General features: G+C 42.4%; 1 protein-coding gene across 1 annotated transcript in view; it reads left to right on the forward strand.

Moving 5' to 3' along the window:
* Window positions 1-2,563: 2,563 nt before the first annotated feature.
* The window catches only part of F8 (coagulation factor VIII), a 120,769-nt gene continuing 102,494 nt past the window's right edge, over window positions 2,564-20,838 (forward strand). Inside the window, exon 1 of the mRNA XM_045285497.1 lies at window positions 2,564-2,786. Within this exon, the coding sequence (XP_045141432.1) occupies window positions 2,641-2,786 (146 nt within the window). The 5' untranslated portion in view covers window positions 2,564-2,640. The remainder of the gene's footprint in view (window positions 2,787-20,838) is intronic.

A 20,838-nucleotide genomic window follows, 5' to 3' on the forward strand; every position in this document is an offset into this window, starting at 1 on the left:
CCAGGACTCTTAATAATTTGAATACATTTGCTGATTGCTTAAGGTCTCTGCTTAGCATGAGATTAGCATGGCTGCATCTTGCTGTAAAGCAATAAACCCTAAATGTGGGCCAAACTTAAACGACCTCAAAAAAGGACCAGATAGCTAGAAGCCAAAATTAACAGGCAACTCAATGCCAAGTGCCAAGTGACTATGAGTGCTATGGGAAAACCTAAAGCAGAGAGAGGCTGTCAGTAGTGGCGACAGAAGTTAAATATTAAATATGGGAATATGGTGCTCCATAGTTGAACTGATTTTTAAGGCAAGATTTGGAAAAAAAGATTTCATGGGGCTTTTATTTCCCTAATGAATTACCATCTCAGAAACACACAGGCGCAATTCTACCCTGTCTTGTAGGGTCACTCTGCGGCAGGATGGACTTGATGACAGTGAGTTTGGCAGTGAGTAAAGTTGAAAGGTGTGGAGATCTGGGGGAATGTGGTTCTGCGAGAGGAAATAGAAAGTGCTAAGGAATAGAGGTTGGTCTCTCCTGCCAACCTGTCTAAACTACACGAGATGAGGTACCTTGCCTCTAAGGAACATTCTAGCTGCACTTCTTCCAAGAGAGATTTGTTCATCCCTGGAGAAGGGCATCATGCTTGGCAAAGTGGAAGGGCAGTGACAAACAGGAAGGCCCTCCACAAGCTGGATGGACACCACGGCTGCAACAATGAGCTCAGACATGAGAACTGTAGTATTAAATTAAAAAATAATGACGCAGAGGGAGGGTGAGGAGCCAGCCCCCACCCGCTGCTACTCCTACGAGTTCAGTAATACTACTTCTGGGTTCAGTAATGCACAATTGTACGGTTGAGATATATAAGCATTATATTAAAGTCACCGAGAGCATGAGAGATAATACAATAATACAGTCAGGCATGTTACATAGTACCATTGCTCACCTCAGCCCAGCTTGGTGGTCCACGTGGAGAGAGGGAGAAGGGAAGGAGGGAAAGGGAACAAGGGAGAGGGGGAAGAGTCAGAGAGGTCAGAGTCCGAGAGGGAAGTCCGAGCCTATATTGCTGACCCATGCCTATATACCTTTTGGGGGCAAGCCAGCCCACTAATTACAGGTAGAGACATACGTCACAGGGAGGGGCTGCACTATAGGCTACACAGCAATGAGAGGGTGGTCTAGGGGGTGGTCTCTGGGTCTCCATAGGAACATTATCAGTAGAGTGCAAACCCCTCCTACAGGAACCAAGCTAATGGCCTTAGGCTCCAGAGAGAGGTAGTCTATTGTCTCCAGCAGCAGGGAGCAGGCCCAGCCCTGCTGTGGGATGAGACAGCAGTCTGGCAGCAAGTATCTGACTCCCCCCCACAGAGAACCATTGTGAGGATGGCACAGGACTGGCCTGCACTTCGCTCTGTTGTGCCTAGGGTCACTGACAGAACCAACTTGAAGGCACCAAACAATAACCAGGGCTATAGAAAGAGCTCTGGCACAGTATTGGGCTATGCAATAGGCTGCTGGCTGCTGTGTCCGAAGTTCAAACCTACCAGTCACTTCAAAGATAGGGCTCTCTGCTCCTGGAAAGAGTTACAGCCTTAGAAGCTCACAGGGACCATTCTACTCTGTCCTATGAGCTCACTATCATTTGGCATTGACTCAGTGGCAGTGAGTTATGAGAATGGCCAGGGACACAACTCTCCTTGGTATTTAACAGAATGCCAGAGGAAGCCTGATGGCACGGTGGGTTAAGCATTGGGCTGCTAACCCCAAGGTCAGTGGTTCAAACTCAGCAGCCACTCTGTGGCCATTTGCTCCTGTAAAGATTTACAGCCTTGGGTTAGTTCTTTTTTTTTTCTCTCTCTTTTTAAAAATCATTTTCTTGGGGGCTCATACAACTCTTATCACAATCCATACATATATCAAGTGTGTAAAGCACATTTGAACATTTGTTGCCCTCATCATTCTCAAAACGTTTGCTCTCCGCTTAAGCCCCTAGCATTAGCTCCTCGGGTTAGTTCTATTTTCTATAGGGTCACTTTGAGTTGCACTTGACTGACAGTGGGGTTTTAGGAGGTCAGGATGACCCAAATAGAGTAAATGAGGTAAAAAGCTATTAGAAGATGTTTGAGTTTTATAGTTTTACAAAAGGACTCTGTGGCAGCTCTGGGAGGGGTAGGAATAGAAGCAGGGTGTTTGTGACACCTGCTTGTGCAAATGGATTCCAGAATATTCAGCATCCTGGATTTCTCGTCTTACTGCTACCAAGGAAGAGGATTTGAGTAGGGGAGGGGATACCAATTGAGCTCCTATTGACCTTAACCTCTCTCCCTCTCTTTCCTTCAAAGCTCGTATTACAGCTGGCTTCTTAGGCCCACTGATCTCAGAGGTGAACGAGTTAAGCTTTGGCTGGCTTAGCCGCGATTGTCCTGCTTCCGTTCTTCCAGCCAAAAAGGAAGCAATCCTATCAGCGACTGCCTTCATGCTGATGCTGCCGCCCCAGGCAAAATTTCCTACCATTCTTGGGAACTTTTCACGGAATTGCAGATAGTTCCCCTTTTGTTTTGCATCTCCTCCCGAGAGCCGAAGCTATTTCAGAGAAGAATCCACCTCATGTTTCTCCGTTTGAAACTTTTCTAGCAGCAAGAGCCATGCAAATAGAGCTCTCTCTCAGCTTTCTCCTTTGCCTCCTACCATTCAGCTGGAGTGCCACCAGAAAATACTACCTGGGCGCCCTGGAACTGTCCTGGGACTACATGACAAGTGACCTGCTCCATCAGCTGCATGCAAACCCAAGGTAAAGGCCGGCCTGACCAGGGGCCAGCAGTGTGGGAATGTGACTGGCTGGAGCATCTTTTCAGATGTAGGTTGGTTAATGGGTTTGTTGATGTATTTTGCCGATTGAGTGATTCATATGCTGTGCCCTTTTTTCTTTGACCTGTTAGATTTTTTATAATGATGAGAATCCTTTTACTATTACAGATATTAATTAACCCTTTGTCATCTGTATATCAATGTCCCACAGTTCTATTGTTTGTTTTTTGACTTTGTTTATAAATTTTATCAAAAGAGTTTTTCAGTTTTATAAAGTCAAACTGATCTCTGTTCTTTCGTATCTTCAGCCTTGCTAGCATTGGTTAAAAATGTTTCCCTCATAGGAAGAGAAATCAAAGAAGGGGCAGTAGGGTAACCGATTGGGAGCTTGATAAATAGTTGACCACAACATCCATGGTCTGAAATAGAACAGCCCCACCTGGTTTGCGTGTTACATTTACATCTTTCATCCGACCATTATTTGGTGTCTATGAGCTGGAGGTCAGTGGCCGCTATGGCTGCACACTGGGCTAGATGCTGGGCTGCTAACTGTAAGGGCAGAGACTCGCCCACCAGCTGCTCCAAGGAAGAGAGAGAAGGTTGTCAATTCCCAGTAAGATGATCAGTCTCAGAAACTTTGCATAGGGTTTGATTAGACCACTAGCGAGTGGTGATGGCACAGATTCATTGCATATGAGTTATTATGCAGCTTTTCTCTTGCTATGTCAATATCATTGATTTGATTCGAGTAGCTGTACAATATCTTGTGAGATCAGAGAAGGGTAATTATTCTTTGTCCTTATTTTTATATCTGTCTTAGCTATTCTTAAGGAGCCCTGATGGTGCTGTTGGGTAAACATTGGACTACTAACCACAAAGTCAGTGGTCAAACCCACCAGCTGCTCCAGAGGAGAAAAATAAGGCTGTTCCCCTAAAGATTTATAGCCTCAAATGCTATCTGAGTCAGAATCCAGTTGATGATAGTAGATTTTGAGGTAGCTGTTCTCAGGCATTTTATTCTTTCATGTAAAAATGTTAAGATGTGTTTTTCAACAAAAAAGGCAAGCTTTCTTGTGATTCTAATGGAAATTTCAATGAATTTATACATTCTATTAATAGAACAAATTTACGCAATTTCAGTATTACATTTATTCCTAAGCATTTGTATATGTGCATTACTACTATAAATAAAATTGCTTTTCTCCCATTGTCATTTCTAAGAGAAAAGCTATTCATATTCATTTGTGTATATTCATCTCGAATCCAGCTACCTTTCTGAATTCTTTTGTTAATCCTAATCATTTTACACACATCTCTAAGTATTGAACAATATTATCCACAAAAGGAGAGACATCTTAACATTTTTCAATATTTGTAACTAGTCAGTTCATTTTCTTATTAAATTTATTTGAGAACACAAGAAAATACTAATGGTGAAAGTGAGAATCTCTGCCCATTCCATCAGTTCCTGAAATAGTTTTAGTCTTTTGTCATTTAGAGTAATGTTAGTCTGCCCCCAAGACCCCCCACAAGCCAGAGGATACCCGCCGCCCCGCCCCCCACCGCCGCCGCCGCATGGCAATAAAGATGGTGTGCTGCTCAAAAAACAAACAAAAAGAATGCTGTTAGTGCTTGTTTTGATTACCGTATATGGTCTTTGTAACCTCTATTCCTGTGGGTCGCAACCCCTGGTCGCCCAATTCATAACAGTAGCACAGTGACAGTGATGAAGTAGCAAGGAAAATAATGTTATGGTTGGGGGTCACCACAACATGAGGAGCTGTATTAAAGGGTCCTGGTATTAGGAAGGTTGAGAACCACAGCTCTATTTCTTTCCTTTTATTTTTAAGTCATTTGATTGGGGGCTCATACAACTCTTATCACAGTCCATACATCCATCCATTGTGTCAAGCACATTTGTACATTTGTTGCCATTACCACTCTCAAAACACTTGCTTTCTACTTGAGCCCTTGGTATCAGCTCCTCATTTCCCCCCCTCCCTCCCCGCCCTCCTTCCCTCGTGAACTGTAACCTCTATTCCTATTTGTCACAGGATTTTATTGGTAATGACATTTTAGCACCTAGCATCATCTGAATTTTCCTCCTTAGTGTTTTGATAGACAGATACAAGTCCCATGGCATGAATTCTGACTCACAGTGACCCTTAGGACAGAGTAGAACTGTCTTTGTGGGTTTCCAAGACAAGCACTCTTTACTAGAGTAGAAAGTCACATCTTTTGCCCATGGAGCAACTGGTGGTTTTGAACTGCTGACTGGTTGTTAGCAGCCCACTTTGTCACCCACCAGGGCTGCTTGAGAGACAAATAGATTTTGTTCATAGATTTCCTGACATTGAGTAGTCTTCAATTTTTTTGGAGTACAATCTACTGTTCATGTAATTTGCATATTTCTAGGATTTCTGTGCAAATATTTCTTTAGAAACTGTGAGCCTTTACTATCTGGATGTTGTAGATGAAACTGGATCCTCCCCCCAATATATGTTGCAAATCCTGGCCCCTATGATTATAATCCTATTTGTGAATAGGGTTTCTTTGTTATGTTAATGAGACATCTTAAGCAATTGAATTGAGAGGCCGAATTGAGTGATGCCAGGTGCCACACACCTTATAAAGATCACCAAGAAGCCCAGGAAGGAAGCCCTTCCCCTAGAGTGTCAAGAGAGAAGAAAACCTTCCCGTAGAGCCAGAACTCGGTAGCGTAGAGGGTCAGAGAAGAGGAAGGCGCTGAAAGAGATGGATTGATGAGGTGGCTGCACCCATGATCTCAGATCTAGCAATGAGCGTGTGGCTGGAGCAGTGTTTTGTTCTGTGAGCAAGACCTGACTGACAGCACCTAACACCAGCAAGAGTAGGTGTCCTGAATTTGGTCTTCTGGCCACTTAAACTGCAAGGAAAGCAATATACTTGTTAATGTCACCTACTTCTGATATTTCTAGTATAGCACCACTAGTTAATTAAGGCAATGGGATTTTAATGTTTTTACTATTACTGTTAACTAGTAGTACAGTTTTGTAGGCTTTATAATATGAATTCGTGAGCTTTTAAATTATTTTGAATATGCTAAATAACATTAGGATAATCCATTTTTACAAGTTACAAAACTTCACTTATTAATCTACTTGGTAACTTTTGCAATATCTTACATAAGCATTCCAAGCTCTTTTATGGTCAATTCAAGTTTGCACTCTCCCGTGGGGTCAGTTTGAATCATTGAGCTCATTTCCTTTAGCTTGTCTATTTTATTGCCTCAGTATCACATATAGCTTCATGTTCCCTCTTTTCATTCTGAAGCTCCTCTCTTTGCTGTTTATTTGTATGCATTTTCTATAAACAAGATTGCTAGTGACTTGTCTGACTTTTTGTTGGTGCTGTTCTTTCCAAAGAACAGTTTGGGTGTTTGTTCTTCCTAGTTATTTAAAATAATAATAATAATAATATATATATATATATTGACATTTTATCAGTATCACTTATCTTCCCCTAGTTTATTTTGGTTTATCATACAATATTTTCCTAATTCTGAGGGACGGTAATGTGCTACTCCCCCCTTCATTATTAAAATGAAGGCATTCACTGCTATATAGTCTCCTCTTAGGATACCTTTTCCACTCTCTGTAGGTTTTGGTGTAAAGGGTTTTCTAGTCCTTATTTTCAGGAGACTTTATACTACCTTCTTTGATTTAATCTTGGATGCAGTTTTTATTTTTTCAACATGTTTTTAAAAAATATTTGAGTAAAATGTACAGTGCTGTGTTCATTTTTATTGTGGCCATAGCAAATTGCCAACAATTTCACAGCTTGAGAACTCCACTTTTTTTTTTAATATATGTATCTTACCATCCCATAGTTCAATCACATCCAGCAGAATTGTCCCATTGCTGCCACAATCAGTGTCCAAACATTCTTTCTCTACATGGACTCCTTGATATGGTCTCCTTTTTACCCTTTCCCCGCCCACCACCACTGTACCCCCTCCCCTTGAAACCCTTATTCTACTTGCAGTCTCTGTAGGTTCATCACACCTGGGTTTCATATGTTGAAAAACGGAAAACCATATAACACAACTTCAAGAGGGTGCCCTCCAATGACACGACACCTCTGAGGTATCCACACAGAACAGTACAATTTCGGAAACCAGATCAAGTCTAGCCTGCATCATGAAGGGGGGTGGGGATATACTGACAATGTTTTAACTGTTCAATTCCGGGTTACACCTTTGATTAAGAACACTTAGTTAATGATCTCCCTGGTATGGAAATAGAAAAGTACTCATTGGCTAATCAAAGGGTCCCATGGTGTCATTGTGCCTTAAACAGTTGGTCAAGGGGGGGGTTTTCAATTTTTGCTTACCACAAATACAATTGACATAAAATGAAACACATGATTTTTGACTGTTCAGTTTGATGAGCTTTGTTTATGCTAGGAGCCCTGGTGACGTAGTGGTTAAGTGTTGGGCTGTGATCCTCAAGGTCAGCAGTTGGAAACCACCAGCAGCTCCTCGGGAGAAAGACTGGGCTTTTTACTCCTGTCAACGTGACAGCCTCAGAACCCCACAGCATTGACTCGATGGCAGTGAGAACCATTATGATAATCAATATATAGAATATTTACATCAATCAAAAAAATCCTTTCCTGTAACTTTTCAGCGAGTCCTTCTACCTTAACCTGGCCCAGACAACCAGTTACCTGCTTTCTTGACTTCTGGATTCGTTTTTTGCCTTCTAGGATTATGTGCCAGCCTAATCGAATAGTATAGTCCACACACTTCGTATAATCTGAACTCTTCTGTGGCTGACATTTTTTCTTCAGTATAATTATCTTGAAAACATCCAGGTTGTTTTGTGAAGTTGCTGGATTCTTTGTATTGCTGCTGCTTACGATGTATACCTGCTCACGGACCTGTGGATTGTTTCCAGGTGTTTTTTCATTAATATGAATCAACTGGCATTCAACATTTCAACACAAACTTTCGTGTGATAATTGTAACGCATTTTGGACATTTGATATTGCCATTATTTTAGTCATTTTAATAACTGTGTAGTAGTATCTGACTGTACCTTTAATTTTAATGTCTCTAATGATTAATAACCCCCTGGTGGCGTAGGTGGTTACACTGTGGGCTGTGACCCATAAAGTCTGCACATGAACCTCCCACCGCTCCTCGGGAGCAAAATGGAGTTTCACTCAAGAGTTTCAGTCTCTAAGACTCACAGGGGCAGTAATACCCCGACCTATAGGCCCGTTGTGAGTCCGCATTGAAGTGGTGTTTTGACTTCCTATGAGCTCATAGACAGGCTCACTGATGGCATTGGGCTGCTAATTGCAAAGACAGTGGTTTGGAAACATCCACCAACTGCTTCTCAGGAGGAAGGTGAAACTGTCTGCTCCTATGAAAATTAACAGAGCAAAAGGTTGGCAGTTCGAACCCCAGCTAATTCTTGAAAGATGCAGCAGTCTGCTTCTCTGGATATTGTAGTCATGGAAAGCCTGTGGGGGGAGTTGGACACTATACGTCTGAATCGACTTGACTGAAGATGTATGCTCAATCTCTGATTGGATGGCTTGTCATCCTACTGTTGGGTTTTGAGGGTGTTATTGAATTTTGAGTTTCTTATGCAAAAAGGCTTCAAAGGTACAGGTGAAAATGAAATTAAAAGACAATGGGATTTTCCCACAAACTTTTTTTAAATCATTTTATTAGGGGCTCTACAACTCTTATCACAATCCATACATACATCACTTGTGTAAAGCACATTTGTACATTCATTACCCTCATCATTCTCAAAACATTTCCTCTCCACTTAAGCCCCTGGCATCAGCTCATTTTCCCCCTCCCTCTCCACTCTCCCTTCCCTCATGAACCCTTGATAATTTATAAATTGTTGTTTTGTCATGTCTTGCCCTGTCCGATGTCTCCCTTCACCCAATTTTCTGTTGTCCATCCCCCAGGGAGGAGGTCACATGTAGATCTTTGTAATCAGTTCCCCCTTTCCAACCCACCCTCTCTCTACCCTCCCAGTATCGCCACTCACACCACTGGTCCTGAAGGGATCATCCGCCCTGGATTCCCTGTGTTTCCTTTTCCTATCTGTACCAGTGTACATCCTCTGGTCTAGCCAGACTTGCAAGGTAGAATTCGGATCATGATAGTGGGAGTGGGGAGGAAACATTTAGGAACAAGAGGAAAGTTGTATTTTTCATCATTGCTACATCATACCCTGACTGGCTTGTCTCCTCCCCAAGAGCCTTCTGTAAGGGGATGTCCAGTGGCCTACAAACGGGCTTTGGGTCTCCACTCCGCACTCCCTTCATTCCCTATGATAAGATTTTTTGTTCTGATGATACCTGATACCTGATCCCTTCGACAACTCATGATCACACAGGCTGGTGTGCTTCTTCCATGTGGGCTTTGTTGCTTCTGAGCTAGATGGCCGCTTGTTTACCTTCAAGCCTTTAAGACCCCAGATGCTATATCTTTTGGTAGCTGGGCACCATCAGCTTTCTTCACCTCCCACACATTTTTTGAAAACCCCTCGTATGTTCTGGAGATAAGTATGTTTACAGATGTACCTGTTTTGAATATTTCCCTCCATCTATGACTTGCATTTCCATTTTCTAAATGGTGTCTTTAAAATAGCAGTATATAGGGCTTTTTAAAATTAAAATACTGTGTAATCCACCAGTATATTTTGGTCTCCCCACCATTTTCATTGGTGTGACCACACTGCTTCTCTGTCCTATCATAGCATTCCATGCATACTTAGAAACAAGCACAGGGTGGAGTCCCATTTTTAAAAACAAGCATTTTGGGCAACACATTCTTGGCAAAGGAATCTGGCCAACACTTATCAGGCATGGTAGGGAATGTTCTCACTGTGCAATGCAAAAAGGACTGCCAGATATCAACTGCTACAGAAATGAAAGATGGGAATTTTAAACAAACTCTTTTCTTTAAAGAGATTCCCCTCTACTGCCAGAGATCTTGAATAGCCTCTTGGCCCATTACCTGGAATCACTTCTTCATTAAATGATTAATTTGGATTTAACTTGGGGAAGAGAACCATCTCTTTCTACACTTGCTTGTGATGTTGCTTTAATATCTTCTACAGAATATGGGGACCCTGGGAGAGTAGTGGGTTATGCCTTGGGGTGCTAACCTCAAGGTCAGCAATTCTAATCCACCAGCCTCCCCAGGGGAGAAAGCTAAGGTTCTTTACTCCCCAAAAGAGTTATAACTTCAGAAACCCATAAAGGCAGCTGGAGTCTGTCCTATAGGTTAAAGTGGGCTCCGTAGGAGTGAGTTTTTCTTTTTGTTCTTATAGAGAACTTGATTCATTTGGTGTTTGCTTGCTTGCTTGTTTGTTTTTGAAGGATTCTTGACCTTTTGAGATTGGCGTTGATAGTTTTGAGTCTTTTCCATTCTGGTTTGATGTGCATTTGGGGCTAGGGTATTTGGTATAGATTTCTTCATTGGAGCTTTTACTTCAGCTTCTTTATCATCAAAATTATCTTCATCATCCTCATTCTCATCATCATCAGCAGCAGCAGCAGCCGATGTTACTGAAAAGTGTCACCTCTTCTTCCTCCTCTTCATCGCCTGATATGCTCACTGCAACCTGAGCCCCAACCCAACAGTGAGACTGCCCGTGCAGTTATTTCACAGCCTCCCCCACCCCCGCCCCCAGGGCTGGGCAGACATTGACCAGGGTGGCTTTCATTAGGCTGCCTTCATAGTTATTTGCCTCTGCTTCAACAACGGGCAAGCCACACTGTGCGTCAGCCCCGTAACGGGACCATCGTTACAGATGCTGATTTGCATCCCAAGTCACATGACAATGACAATTTGTGTGGACCTTTATTTAGTTCACTACCAAAAGGATAGTGAGGCTTGGAGGCCTCCGGAAGCCCATGTCCAGGATCTTCAAATCTCTCGGGGGTGGGTGGTGGTGGTGGTGGGGGTGGGAAGCACTTGGAGAAGAATGACTGCTCCTGCTGGGATTGCTACACATGGTGGAATCCCCCAGGGCAGAGATTATAGCTTTGATCAAGTCTGATTTACCGTGTTTCTTTTATGACTCATGCTGTTTTTAATCTTCAGTTTTGCTTATCCCAAGTTCACAAAGCTTTTCTGTTTTCTTCCAGAAGTTTTATATTATTTATGTTTAGGCTTATGCTACACCTGGAGGTACATATTCAGTACTGTGAAGTAAAATCAGGGTTCATTTTTATTATATACAAATATTCAGTGGATCTAGAACCCCTTGTTGAGAACTTTTCTTCCTCTGTTAAATTATCCTGGCACCTTAAACAAACAAACAAAAAAAACCCCAACCAATCATATATACCGTGAGTCCCTTATAGACTATTGAATTCCATTGATTTATATGGCTGTGCTTATGCCAATATCATATGGCTTTGATAACTGTCACTTTATTGCCAGAAGAAGCCAGCTCCTAGCACAATCACTACGGGTTTGGTAGGCGCAATTGTACAGCGATAATAAGTAAATATTATAGTAAAGTTATAGAGAGCATGAGAGATAAAAGAGATATAGAAATAAATGGAGTCAGACACATTTCATGGTAGCATGCTCACCTCAGCCCCGCTTGGTAATCCACGTGGAGGGAGTGAGAGCGAACTTTAATGCTCCCCAAGCTTTTATACTCTCTGGGGACATTGGGGACGTGCAAGCCCCCACATTACAGGTGAAGACATATGTCACAGGAAAGGGTTGTGCTACAGGTATTACAGTGATGGGAGGGGGTGATCTAGGGACATATGCACTACAGAAGGAAGAGGGATTGGGGGTGTACATGCGGCAAGATGGGCGGATCCTAGATTTCTGGTAGCAGCTTAACTAGACTTTAGGTCTCCATAGGAACCATTATCAGTTGGGTGTGAACTCCGCCCACAGGAACCAAACTAATGGCCTTAGGCTCCAGAGAGAGGTAATCCATTGTCTCTAGCATCAGGGAGCAGGCCCCCCACCCCCCCACCCCCGTGGTGGGATGAGACAGCAGTCTGGCAGTAAGTATCTGACTTCCCCCCACACTTTATAATAAGTCAACATTTCTAACATTGTTCTTCATTGAAATTGCTTTTGATGTATTTAGGCTTTTGCATTTCTCTGTTCACTTTATAATCAACTTGGCAACATGCGTAAATGGGAATTTTGTGAACTTGGGGACTGGAGAGGAATTAAATTGAAGATAAAGATCACTGTGGAAGGAATTGACATACAAAACACATTGAACCATTCTATCCATCAACAAAGTACAGCTTTCCATGTCTTTTACCAGACCCATTACCACTGAGTTGACAGTGCCTCATTGGGGCAGAGTAGAAGTGCATTTCCAAGGTGCAAAAAGAAAAGACATATCAAGGCTGACTTCCTCTAGCTACAGAAGGGGAATGGAAAATCACCATCATCAGCATCAGCTGGCCAAGGCCTATGAACTCGAGGTCAGACGTGCCTCTACTCTCCAATCATCCCTCCCCCAAGGCACTCTTCTCAGCTGGGTTGGATAATTGCATGGCCACACAGAACTCCCAAACAATGCTAACTGTTATGGCAGTCCCTTTAATACAGTTCCTCATGTGGTGACCCCTTATGTGGGTGTATCTGCATGTGGGCGTACCCGCCTCGAGACGATAGAGGAGCAGTGTCTCGGTTCCTAAGACCATTTGAAATGTGGTCTTAGGTGACCCCTGTGAAAGGGTCGTTCGACCCTGTTGCAACCCACAGGTTGAGAACCGCTGTATTATGGAATTTATTTAGGAAGTTAACATGTTACAACTGTTCAGAATATAATTATTCAGGCTGGACAGCCTCTTCTCAGCTGTGCCCACAGGCAGGCCTCTCTGGTCTTTGGTCTCTCAGACACATGGCCTCTGCCCTACTCATGCAATTTCACAAAGCTCTTTTAAGGCTGCCAATAAATGCTCCAAAGGCATGCGACTCCTCCATAAGTGTCAGCTCAAAGATGCTCAGCTCTAGTTCTGTGGGTCAGCAAATCTAGATCCCCCAATTAAATGCTCAGAGCCACCACACTCCACAAGCCAGCCTCCTGCCCCAAAGAACTCAGCTTTACTTGCTCCGTGGCCTGGGAAGGTCACTGCTTGCCTCATGCTCTCACTCTTCATTCTTCTGTTGATGTTTCTCCACCATCACAGCTGTTTCCCAGATCTAGGTTCCCCACACAGGGATCCTAGGGTTCAAAGGACTGGCTCTACTCCTGCCTTCTCTCTCTCTTCACTCTCGCTCTCTCCCTCTGTCCCTCCCCTACACCATTTTATATACAGTAGAATGGCACTGACCTTATTAACAATCAGTCAAGGCTGATTCACATAATCCTATTAGCATGTTCCCTTATCTTCTAACCAAGACCATTCAGGAAAAAGTCGTTTGGTGTCAGTAACAAAGACTATGGCTACAAATGTCATATTAAATAATTCACTGTATTGAACAAGACTCTCAAACTTTATACAATCAGAAAGCTTCATCTTTTTCTCCAGGAGCAGCTGGAGGTTTGAACAGATGATTTGTGGTTAGCAGCCTAATACATAACCAACATCTCATATAAATGGAGTGATATAATTAGTGGCCTGTTTAACTATTTGTGGAAGGGCCAAACTGCTTCCTAAAATGATTGGACTCTATAAGGGCTATAATTTCTCTACATTCTTGCTACCAACACTTACCATTTTCTATTTTTTGTTTTGTCTTTTAAATTATAGCCATCCTTGTGGGTATAAAATGGTATTTAATTGTAGTTTTGAGTTTGTATTTCCCTAATGACTAATAAGGTTGTATGCTTATTGACCACTTGTATATCTTCCTTGGAGAAATTCTACTTAAATCCTTTGCCCATTTAGAAAAAAAAATTTTTTTAATCATTTTACTTGGGCTCATACAATTCTTATCACTATCCATCCATCCATTGTGTCAAGCATATTTGTACATATTTGTACACATTAAAATTTTTTATTTTAATTTATTATTAATTGGGAGTTAATACATATATCCTATCATTCCATAGTTCAATAACACCAAGCAGAATTGTACATTTGTTACCACAATGAGTTTCCAAACATTCTTTTTCTTCCAGGACTCTTTGACATCATCTCACTTTTATACCACCCCCTTTTATATTAGGTCATCTTTTTATTATTTACTTATTTGCATTCTTGATATACGAGAATGACATTGCACCTTATTAAATGTATGACTTTCAAATATTTCAAGGAACATATTCTATGAGATGTCTTTTTAATTTCTTGATAATGTCCTTTGATCCACAAATGTTTTCAATTTTTAAAAACATTTATTTTACATCATTTTATTGGGGGCTCTTACAGACATTATAACAATCCATAAATCAATTATATCAAGCAAATTTGTACATATGTTGCCACCATCATTTTCAAAACTTTATCTTTCTACTGGAACCCTTTGCTATCAGCTCCTCTTTTTTCCCTCCTTCATCCAACCTCCTGCCCTCGTGAACCCTTGATAAATTATATATATATATTTCATATCTTACACCATCTGCTGTATTTCTTCACCCATATTTATGTTACTCATCCCCCTGGGGGGGGGGATTATATATCCATCATTGCTATCAGTTCCCCCTTTTTCCCCTTCCCACCCCACCCCCTTTCTCCGTACCCTCATGGTAACGCTACACCCATTACTGTTCCTGAGGGTTTATCTGCCCTGGATTCCGTGTGTTGAGAGCTCTTATTTGTACCAGTGTACATGCTCTGGTCTAGCCGGGATTACATGGAACTGTGTGTGACCTCCTCCCTGGGGGACAGACAACCGAAAAGTGGATGAAGAGAGACGTCGGACAGGGCAAGATATGACAAAATACCCATTTATAAACTATCAAGGGCTCATGCGGGAGGGGGGAGCGGGGAGGGAGGGGAAAAATGAGGACCTAATGTCGGGGGTTTAAATGGAGAGAAAATGTTTTGAGAAACGATGTACAAATGCGCTTTACACAATTGATGTGTGTATGGATTGGGATATCAGTTGTATGAGCCCCTAATAAAATGTTAAAAAAAAAAAAAAAGAGTAGGGGGAGGAAGAATTAAAGAACTAGAAGAATGTTGTGTGTTTCGTTGGTGCCATACTGCACCCTGGCTGGCTCGTCCCTTGTGAGGGGATGTCCAATTGTCTACAGATGGGCTTTGGACTTCCGCTCGGACCCCTTTCCTTCACATGATATAATTGTTTTTGATCTTCTGATACCTGATCCCATTGATCCTTGTGATCACACAGGCTGGTGTTTTTCTTCCATGTGGGTTTTGTTGCTTCTCAGATAGATAGCTGCTTGTTTAACTTCAAGCCTTTAAGATCTCGGACACCATATCTTTGAATAGCCAGGCACCATCAGCTTTCTTCACCACATTTGCTTATGCACCCATTTTGTCTTCAGCGATCATGTCAGGAAGTTGAATATCACACAGAGTCAGGTTACTGGAACAAAGTGTTCTTGTGTTGAGGGAAGACTTAAGTAGAGACCCAGAGTCCATCTTGCTACCTTAATACTTTTTAACATGTAAATATATGTTCATAGCCCACTACCCCTATCTTTATATATTAATATAGTTACATATATATGTATATAATTATACCTCTATATCTAGCTTTTACTTCTTGGTTCTTTCCTCTATTTCCTTTTACTTTGCTCCTTGTTTTCAATTTTTAAGTAGTCCAATTTATTTATCTTTGTTTCCTGTACATTTAGAGCCATACCTAAGAATCCATTGCTTTATGTGAAGTCAAGACACTCTACACCTATGTTTTCTTCTACTTTTAGCTCTTACATTTAGGTCTTTGACCCATTTTGAGTTCAGTGTTTTGGTGTGGTGTGAGGAAAGGATTCAGATTCAGGCCACAGTCTAAATAGTCACTTATCCATCAACGTTGACCCACAATTAATTTTGAGGTAATTCTGCTTAATACAGCCTGAAGTATTGTGAATAAGAGCCTGGGTGTACAATTGCATTGAATGGAGTAAATGATTAACCTGTTATTTAGCTTTTTATTGCTGTGTAGACAGTCACATGTATTTACCAGGAAGAGGATGACAGAAGTTGCATTTTGATGATACTAGATTATTTTGATAATGATTAACAGGATAAGCTGTCTCTGGACACATCCTGACAGCCTTTGCCAGGGTTTTGAAATAAACAGCTGAAGAAATGTAGATTTATATGATCTGTTCCTGCAGCTGCTTATGTACTTATAAGTAAAAATCAGAGAATATAATGAGTTTTCTACTCTATTTTAGATAAAAATGTGAAATAACAATTCTTGTCAAGGATCGTGTTGCCAAATATATTTGGCATGATTTAGATATTGAATCCCCAGGGAAACTCACACAGAAAAACTGCACAGTCGTTGGGAAGAAGCTAATAGCATGAGCTCTGGAACATTTTGTCACTTATTGAGGCAAGCAAACAAACATATCACATATTTCTGTTGTGATAGAAAATATTCAGTCTAAAGGAGAAGGTATCAGGCCAGAGTGTGGTATTTTGACACAATCAACACTAATGACAGACTTGGTAAGCTGAGGGATGATACCAAGACCAGCATACATGAAGAAAGCAAAAAGCTCATTTAAAAGAAAGGAAATAAAGATAAGACCATAGTGAATGCCAGAAGACGCTCTGAAACTTGGTCTTGTTTGTAGAGTAGCTAAAGCAAATGGAAGAAATGATCAAATAAAAGAGCTAAGGAGAACATTTCAAAGGGCAGGTTGCAAAGGCAAAGTATTAGACAAAGTAAAATATCATAATGCAATGTTCAGAGAGAACCAACAAGAAAACATACACTCAGCAGACCTCAAGATGAAAGAACTCATGAAAAATTTCAAGCCTCGAGTGGCAACATTTAAAGATGTTATGGGCAAAATATTGAATGATGTATAAAGCATCAAAAGAAGATAAGAACTAGTTGACATTCAACCATTTCAAAATGTAGCATATGATTGAGACTCAGTGGTGCTGAAGGAAGAAATCCAAACTTCACCAAAGGCATTTGCCAAAAGCCAGGCTCCAGGAATTGACAGAATACTCATTGAAATGTTTGAACAAGCTGATGAAACACTGGCAGCAATTACTCGGCTAGGCCAGGGCAATCGAAAGACAGCTACTAGGCCAACTGACTGGAAGTGATCCATATATGTCCCCGTGCCAAAGAAAGGTGGCCCAAGAGAATGCTCAAACGATAGAACTATATCCTTGGAATCACAGCAAGTAAAACTTTGCTGACGGCCATCCAACAAAGGTTGCAGCAGTACATTCAAAGGGAGCTTCCAGAAGTTCAAGCTGGATACAGAAGAGAACGTGGAACAAGGGATATCATATCTGATGTCAGATGGATCTTGGCTGAAAGCAGAGAGTAGCAGAAAGATGTTTACTTGTGTCTTACTATTCAAAGGTATTTGATTGTATGGACCATAACAAGCCATGGATAGTGCTGAGAAGAATGGGAATTCCAGAACCCTTCATTGTGGCCATACAGAACCTGTATGCAGAGCAAGAGGTGGTCCTTTAAATGGAACAAGGGAATACTGCATGAGTTAAAACCAGGAAAGATGTGCATGAGGGTTGTTCTCCTGTCACCATACTTATTCAGTCTGTATGCTGAGCAAATCATCTGCAAACCTGGACTATATGACAAAGAGGGTAGCATCAGAATTGGAGGAAAGTTTCTTGACAACCTGCGATATCCAGATGGCACCACCTTGCCTGCTGGAAGCGAGGATGACTTGAAGCACTTGCTGATGGAGCTCAAGGATTGCCGCCTTTAGCATGGATTGCCACTTGCCTTAAAGAAAACCAGAAGACAAGAGGAAGGCCCAGGATGGACGGACACAGGGGCTGTAACAACGGGCTCCAACGTAACAACAGTGGGGAGGGAGACGCACGCGCGTGCACGCGGACCCGGGCAGTCTTTCCTTGTGTGGCCCATGGTGTCACTCTGGCGAGTCCAACAACAGCAACAGGAGAGTCTCATCTCCACCTGGACAAGGCCAGTGCTCTTAGGAGTGTCTACCTGTCTTTAAAGAGGAGGTTCTCACCGAAATCCTATCCCAATTGACCCAAAACAAAAGCAAAATACATTGCATTGCCCTCAAGTGGGTTTTGCCATCTGAGCAACAGAGGAGAACAATCCCCAGGTTTCTCAGATTGTAAAACTTTACAGGAGCAGGAGACCTCAGCTTTCTCCTGCGAATTGACTGGTTGGTTTGGAGGCTCCCCTTATGGTCCCAGCGCTTCACCCGCTGTGCCACCAGGCACCCTCCCTCTTGACTAGGGCCCTAAGGCTCTCCCCCTCTGCCGAGGCAGGCTTGGCCCTTCTCTGGATGCAGTTGCTGCTGTTCTCACCCTTCCTTCAGAGGAGGACAAGGGTCTGTGTCCTCTTGATCCCACGCCAAAATCTTATAGGTTAACATTTCCTCCATCTCTTACATCTTTGTGTAAGTCAGAAATTAGGGAAAGCCAAGCCCTGTGCTAAGCATATGTCGAAACACCTATCTATCTCTGTAGCGGTCTCAGAATCTCACTCGTTTCTATGGACATCTTGGAGAAAGAGGGAGAGTGTATTCAATAGAACCAAGGAGATGCTGGGTCGCTGGTGCAAACAATGGGAAAAATGTAAAGGCAATGGAGGGCAGAAGCCAGAATGGACACAGGGAAAAGCAAGGCTGCAGGGCAGGCCCCACACAGCCTCAACAGGGAGCTCTGGAGCTGGAACCAGCAAGACCAGGCCTTTCTATCTCTGCAGTGAGCAGTCCTTGAGCAGATGCTCTGTGAGGGGCATGATCGCAGGGGACAGGGCAGGGCTGCCCTGGGAGCAGGATGTGACCCAAGAGAGGCTGGGGACTCTGCATCCAAAGTAGTCCCTGCATGAGCATGGGTGTTCATTGAGGTAGAAGTGGGAGTAGACAGGATGAGGGGTTGTCAACCTACTTGTGCAGTCTGCTTGGGTCATTTTGTCTATGCAAATCCCCAGGTCATTCCACCATAAATCAACTCTTTTCCTGGAAGAGCTCCCTTATCAGAAAGCTGTGCTCTGGTCCTCAGGCCCTTGGCCTTTCTGGGTATCTGGAAACGCTGGACTGGAGTGACATGCAGGATTAACGGGAGGGAGTTGAGGCAGGGGCCCACCTCTGCCACACTCTGTGGGTCTCCTCGGGACAGGTCTGCTCTGACAACAAAATGTTTCCAAGATCCCCTTACCTCCCCCTGAAAATCTGAGGCCAGATTCCACAAAGGGCGTGTTGAGATTTTCCTCTGGACAATTTCTCTTTGTGCCTCCAGCAAGTTCTATTTTATGTGATTTGAGGCTCTTCGTTTTAGTGATTCCTTCTGGACTGAGGAAATCTCCTTCGCCTCCCAGTTCATCCTCTTTTGCCTTCCCCCTGCTGGTGATTTCGAGTAAGCGTTGGGCTGCTGACCACAAGGTGGTGATTTCAACCTACCAACCACTGTGTGAGAGAGAGACAAGGCCAACTGTTCCCATAAAGAGTTACAATCTCAGAAACCCTTTATGGGAATTGACGGAAATCCAATGGAAACATTTCAACAAGTTGATGAAATACTGGAAGCATACACTTGTCTATGCCAAGAAATTTAGAAGATAGCTACTTGGCCAACAGACTTGAAGAGATGTCTATTTTTAATCTATTTTAAAGAAAGATGTCCCAACAGAATGCTCAAATTACAGAACAATATCACTGATATCACATGCAAGCAAAATTTTGCTGAAGATCACTCAAGAAGGGTGGTAGCAATACATTGACAGGGAGCTGCTAGAAATTCAAGCTGGATTCAGAAGAGGATATAGAACAACAAAGATTATTACTGGCAACAGATGGATCTTGACTTGAAGCAGGGAATACCAGAAAACATTTACTTTTGTTTTATTGATTATGCAAAGACATTTGATTGTGTGGATCCTAACAAACTATGGATAACCTTGAGAAGAATGGGCATTCCGTTGGGCCCCATCACGCTGTGGCAAGGCACTGAGGGCATGCAGCAGAGTAGCAGGATGAGCAGACTGATGAAACCCCGGGAATACCAAAAATAGACTTTGGAGACAGAGTGTGGCACCCCATCAGACGTGACTGGAAAACACTCATAAAGGCCAACAAACAGACCTTGAACTATTTATAAGTTTCTCCATTTTGTGTCAGTGGCTTTCTTTTTGTTATTATTTTCTGTTTGTTTTTTGCTGCTGTTGTTATTGTTTTGTTGGTTTTGACTTCCTTTGTTGTTTTATTTGGCTTTACCTGTTTTTTTGCACTTATTAATGTATCTGCATGTCTCTCTAGATAAGATAGGCAGGATAAATAATTCAGAGATAAAAAGAATGGCACCAGTGGTTCCAAGGTGGGATATGGGAGAAGGGGAGGTGGGAGAAAGGAAATGGGGAGAAGCGACCAACCCAGGGACAAGGGAACAAGTGATCCAAAATTAGTGGCGAGGAGGGTGTAAGAGGCCTGGTAGGACTTGATCAAGGGCAATGTAACCGAGAGGAATTACTGGAACTCGAATGAAGGCTGAGCATGATAGTGGGACAAGACAAAAGTAAAAGGAAATAGAGGAAAGAACTAGGAGGTAAAGGGCATTTATAGAGGTCTAATTATAGGCATGTACAAATGTAAATATATTTATATATGATCATGGGGAAATAGATCTATGTGCATATATTTAGAGGTTTAGTATTAAGGTCACAGATGGACATGGGCCTCCACTCAAGTATTCTCTCAATGCAAGAATACTTTGTTCTATTAAACTGGCATTCCATGATGCTCACCTTCCTAACATGATTGCTGAAGACAAAGCAGGTGCATAAGCAAATGTGGTGAAGAAAGCTGATGGTGCCCGCTATCAAAAGATATAGCGTCTGAGGTCTTAAAGGCTTGAAGGTAAACAAGCGGCCATCTAGCTCAGAAGCAACAAAGCCCACATGGAAGAAGCACACCAGCCTG

Source organism: Echinops telfairi, unplaced genomic scaffold, assembly GCF_000313985.2.
Source record: "Echinops telfairi isolate 266 unplaced genomic scaffold, ASM31398v2 ScPeMD7_7472;HRSCAF=8510, whole genome shotgun sequence".
In the NCBI taxonomy this organism is placed as follows: Eukaryota; Metazoa; Chordata; class Mammalia; order Afrosoricida; family Tenrecidae; genus Echinops; species Echinops telfairi.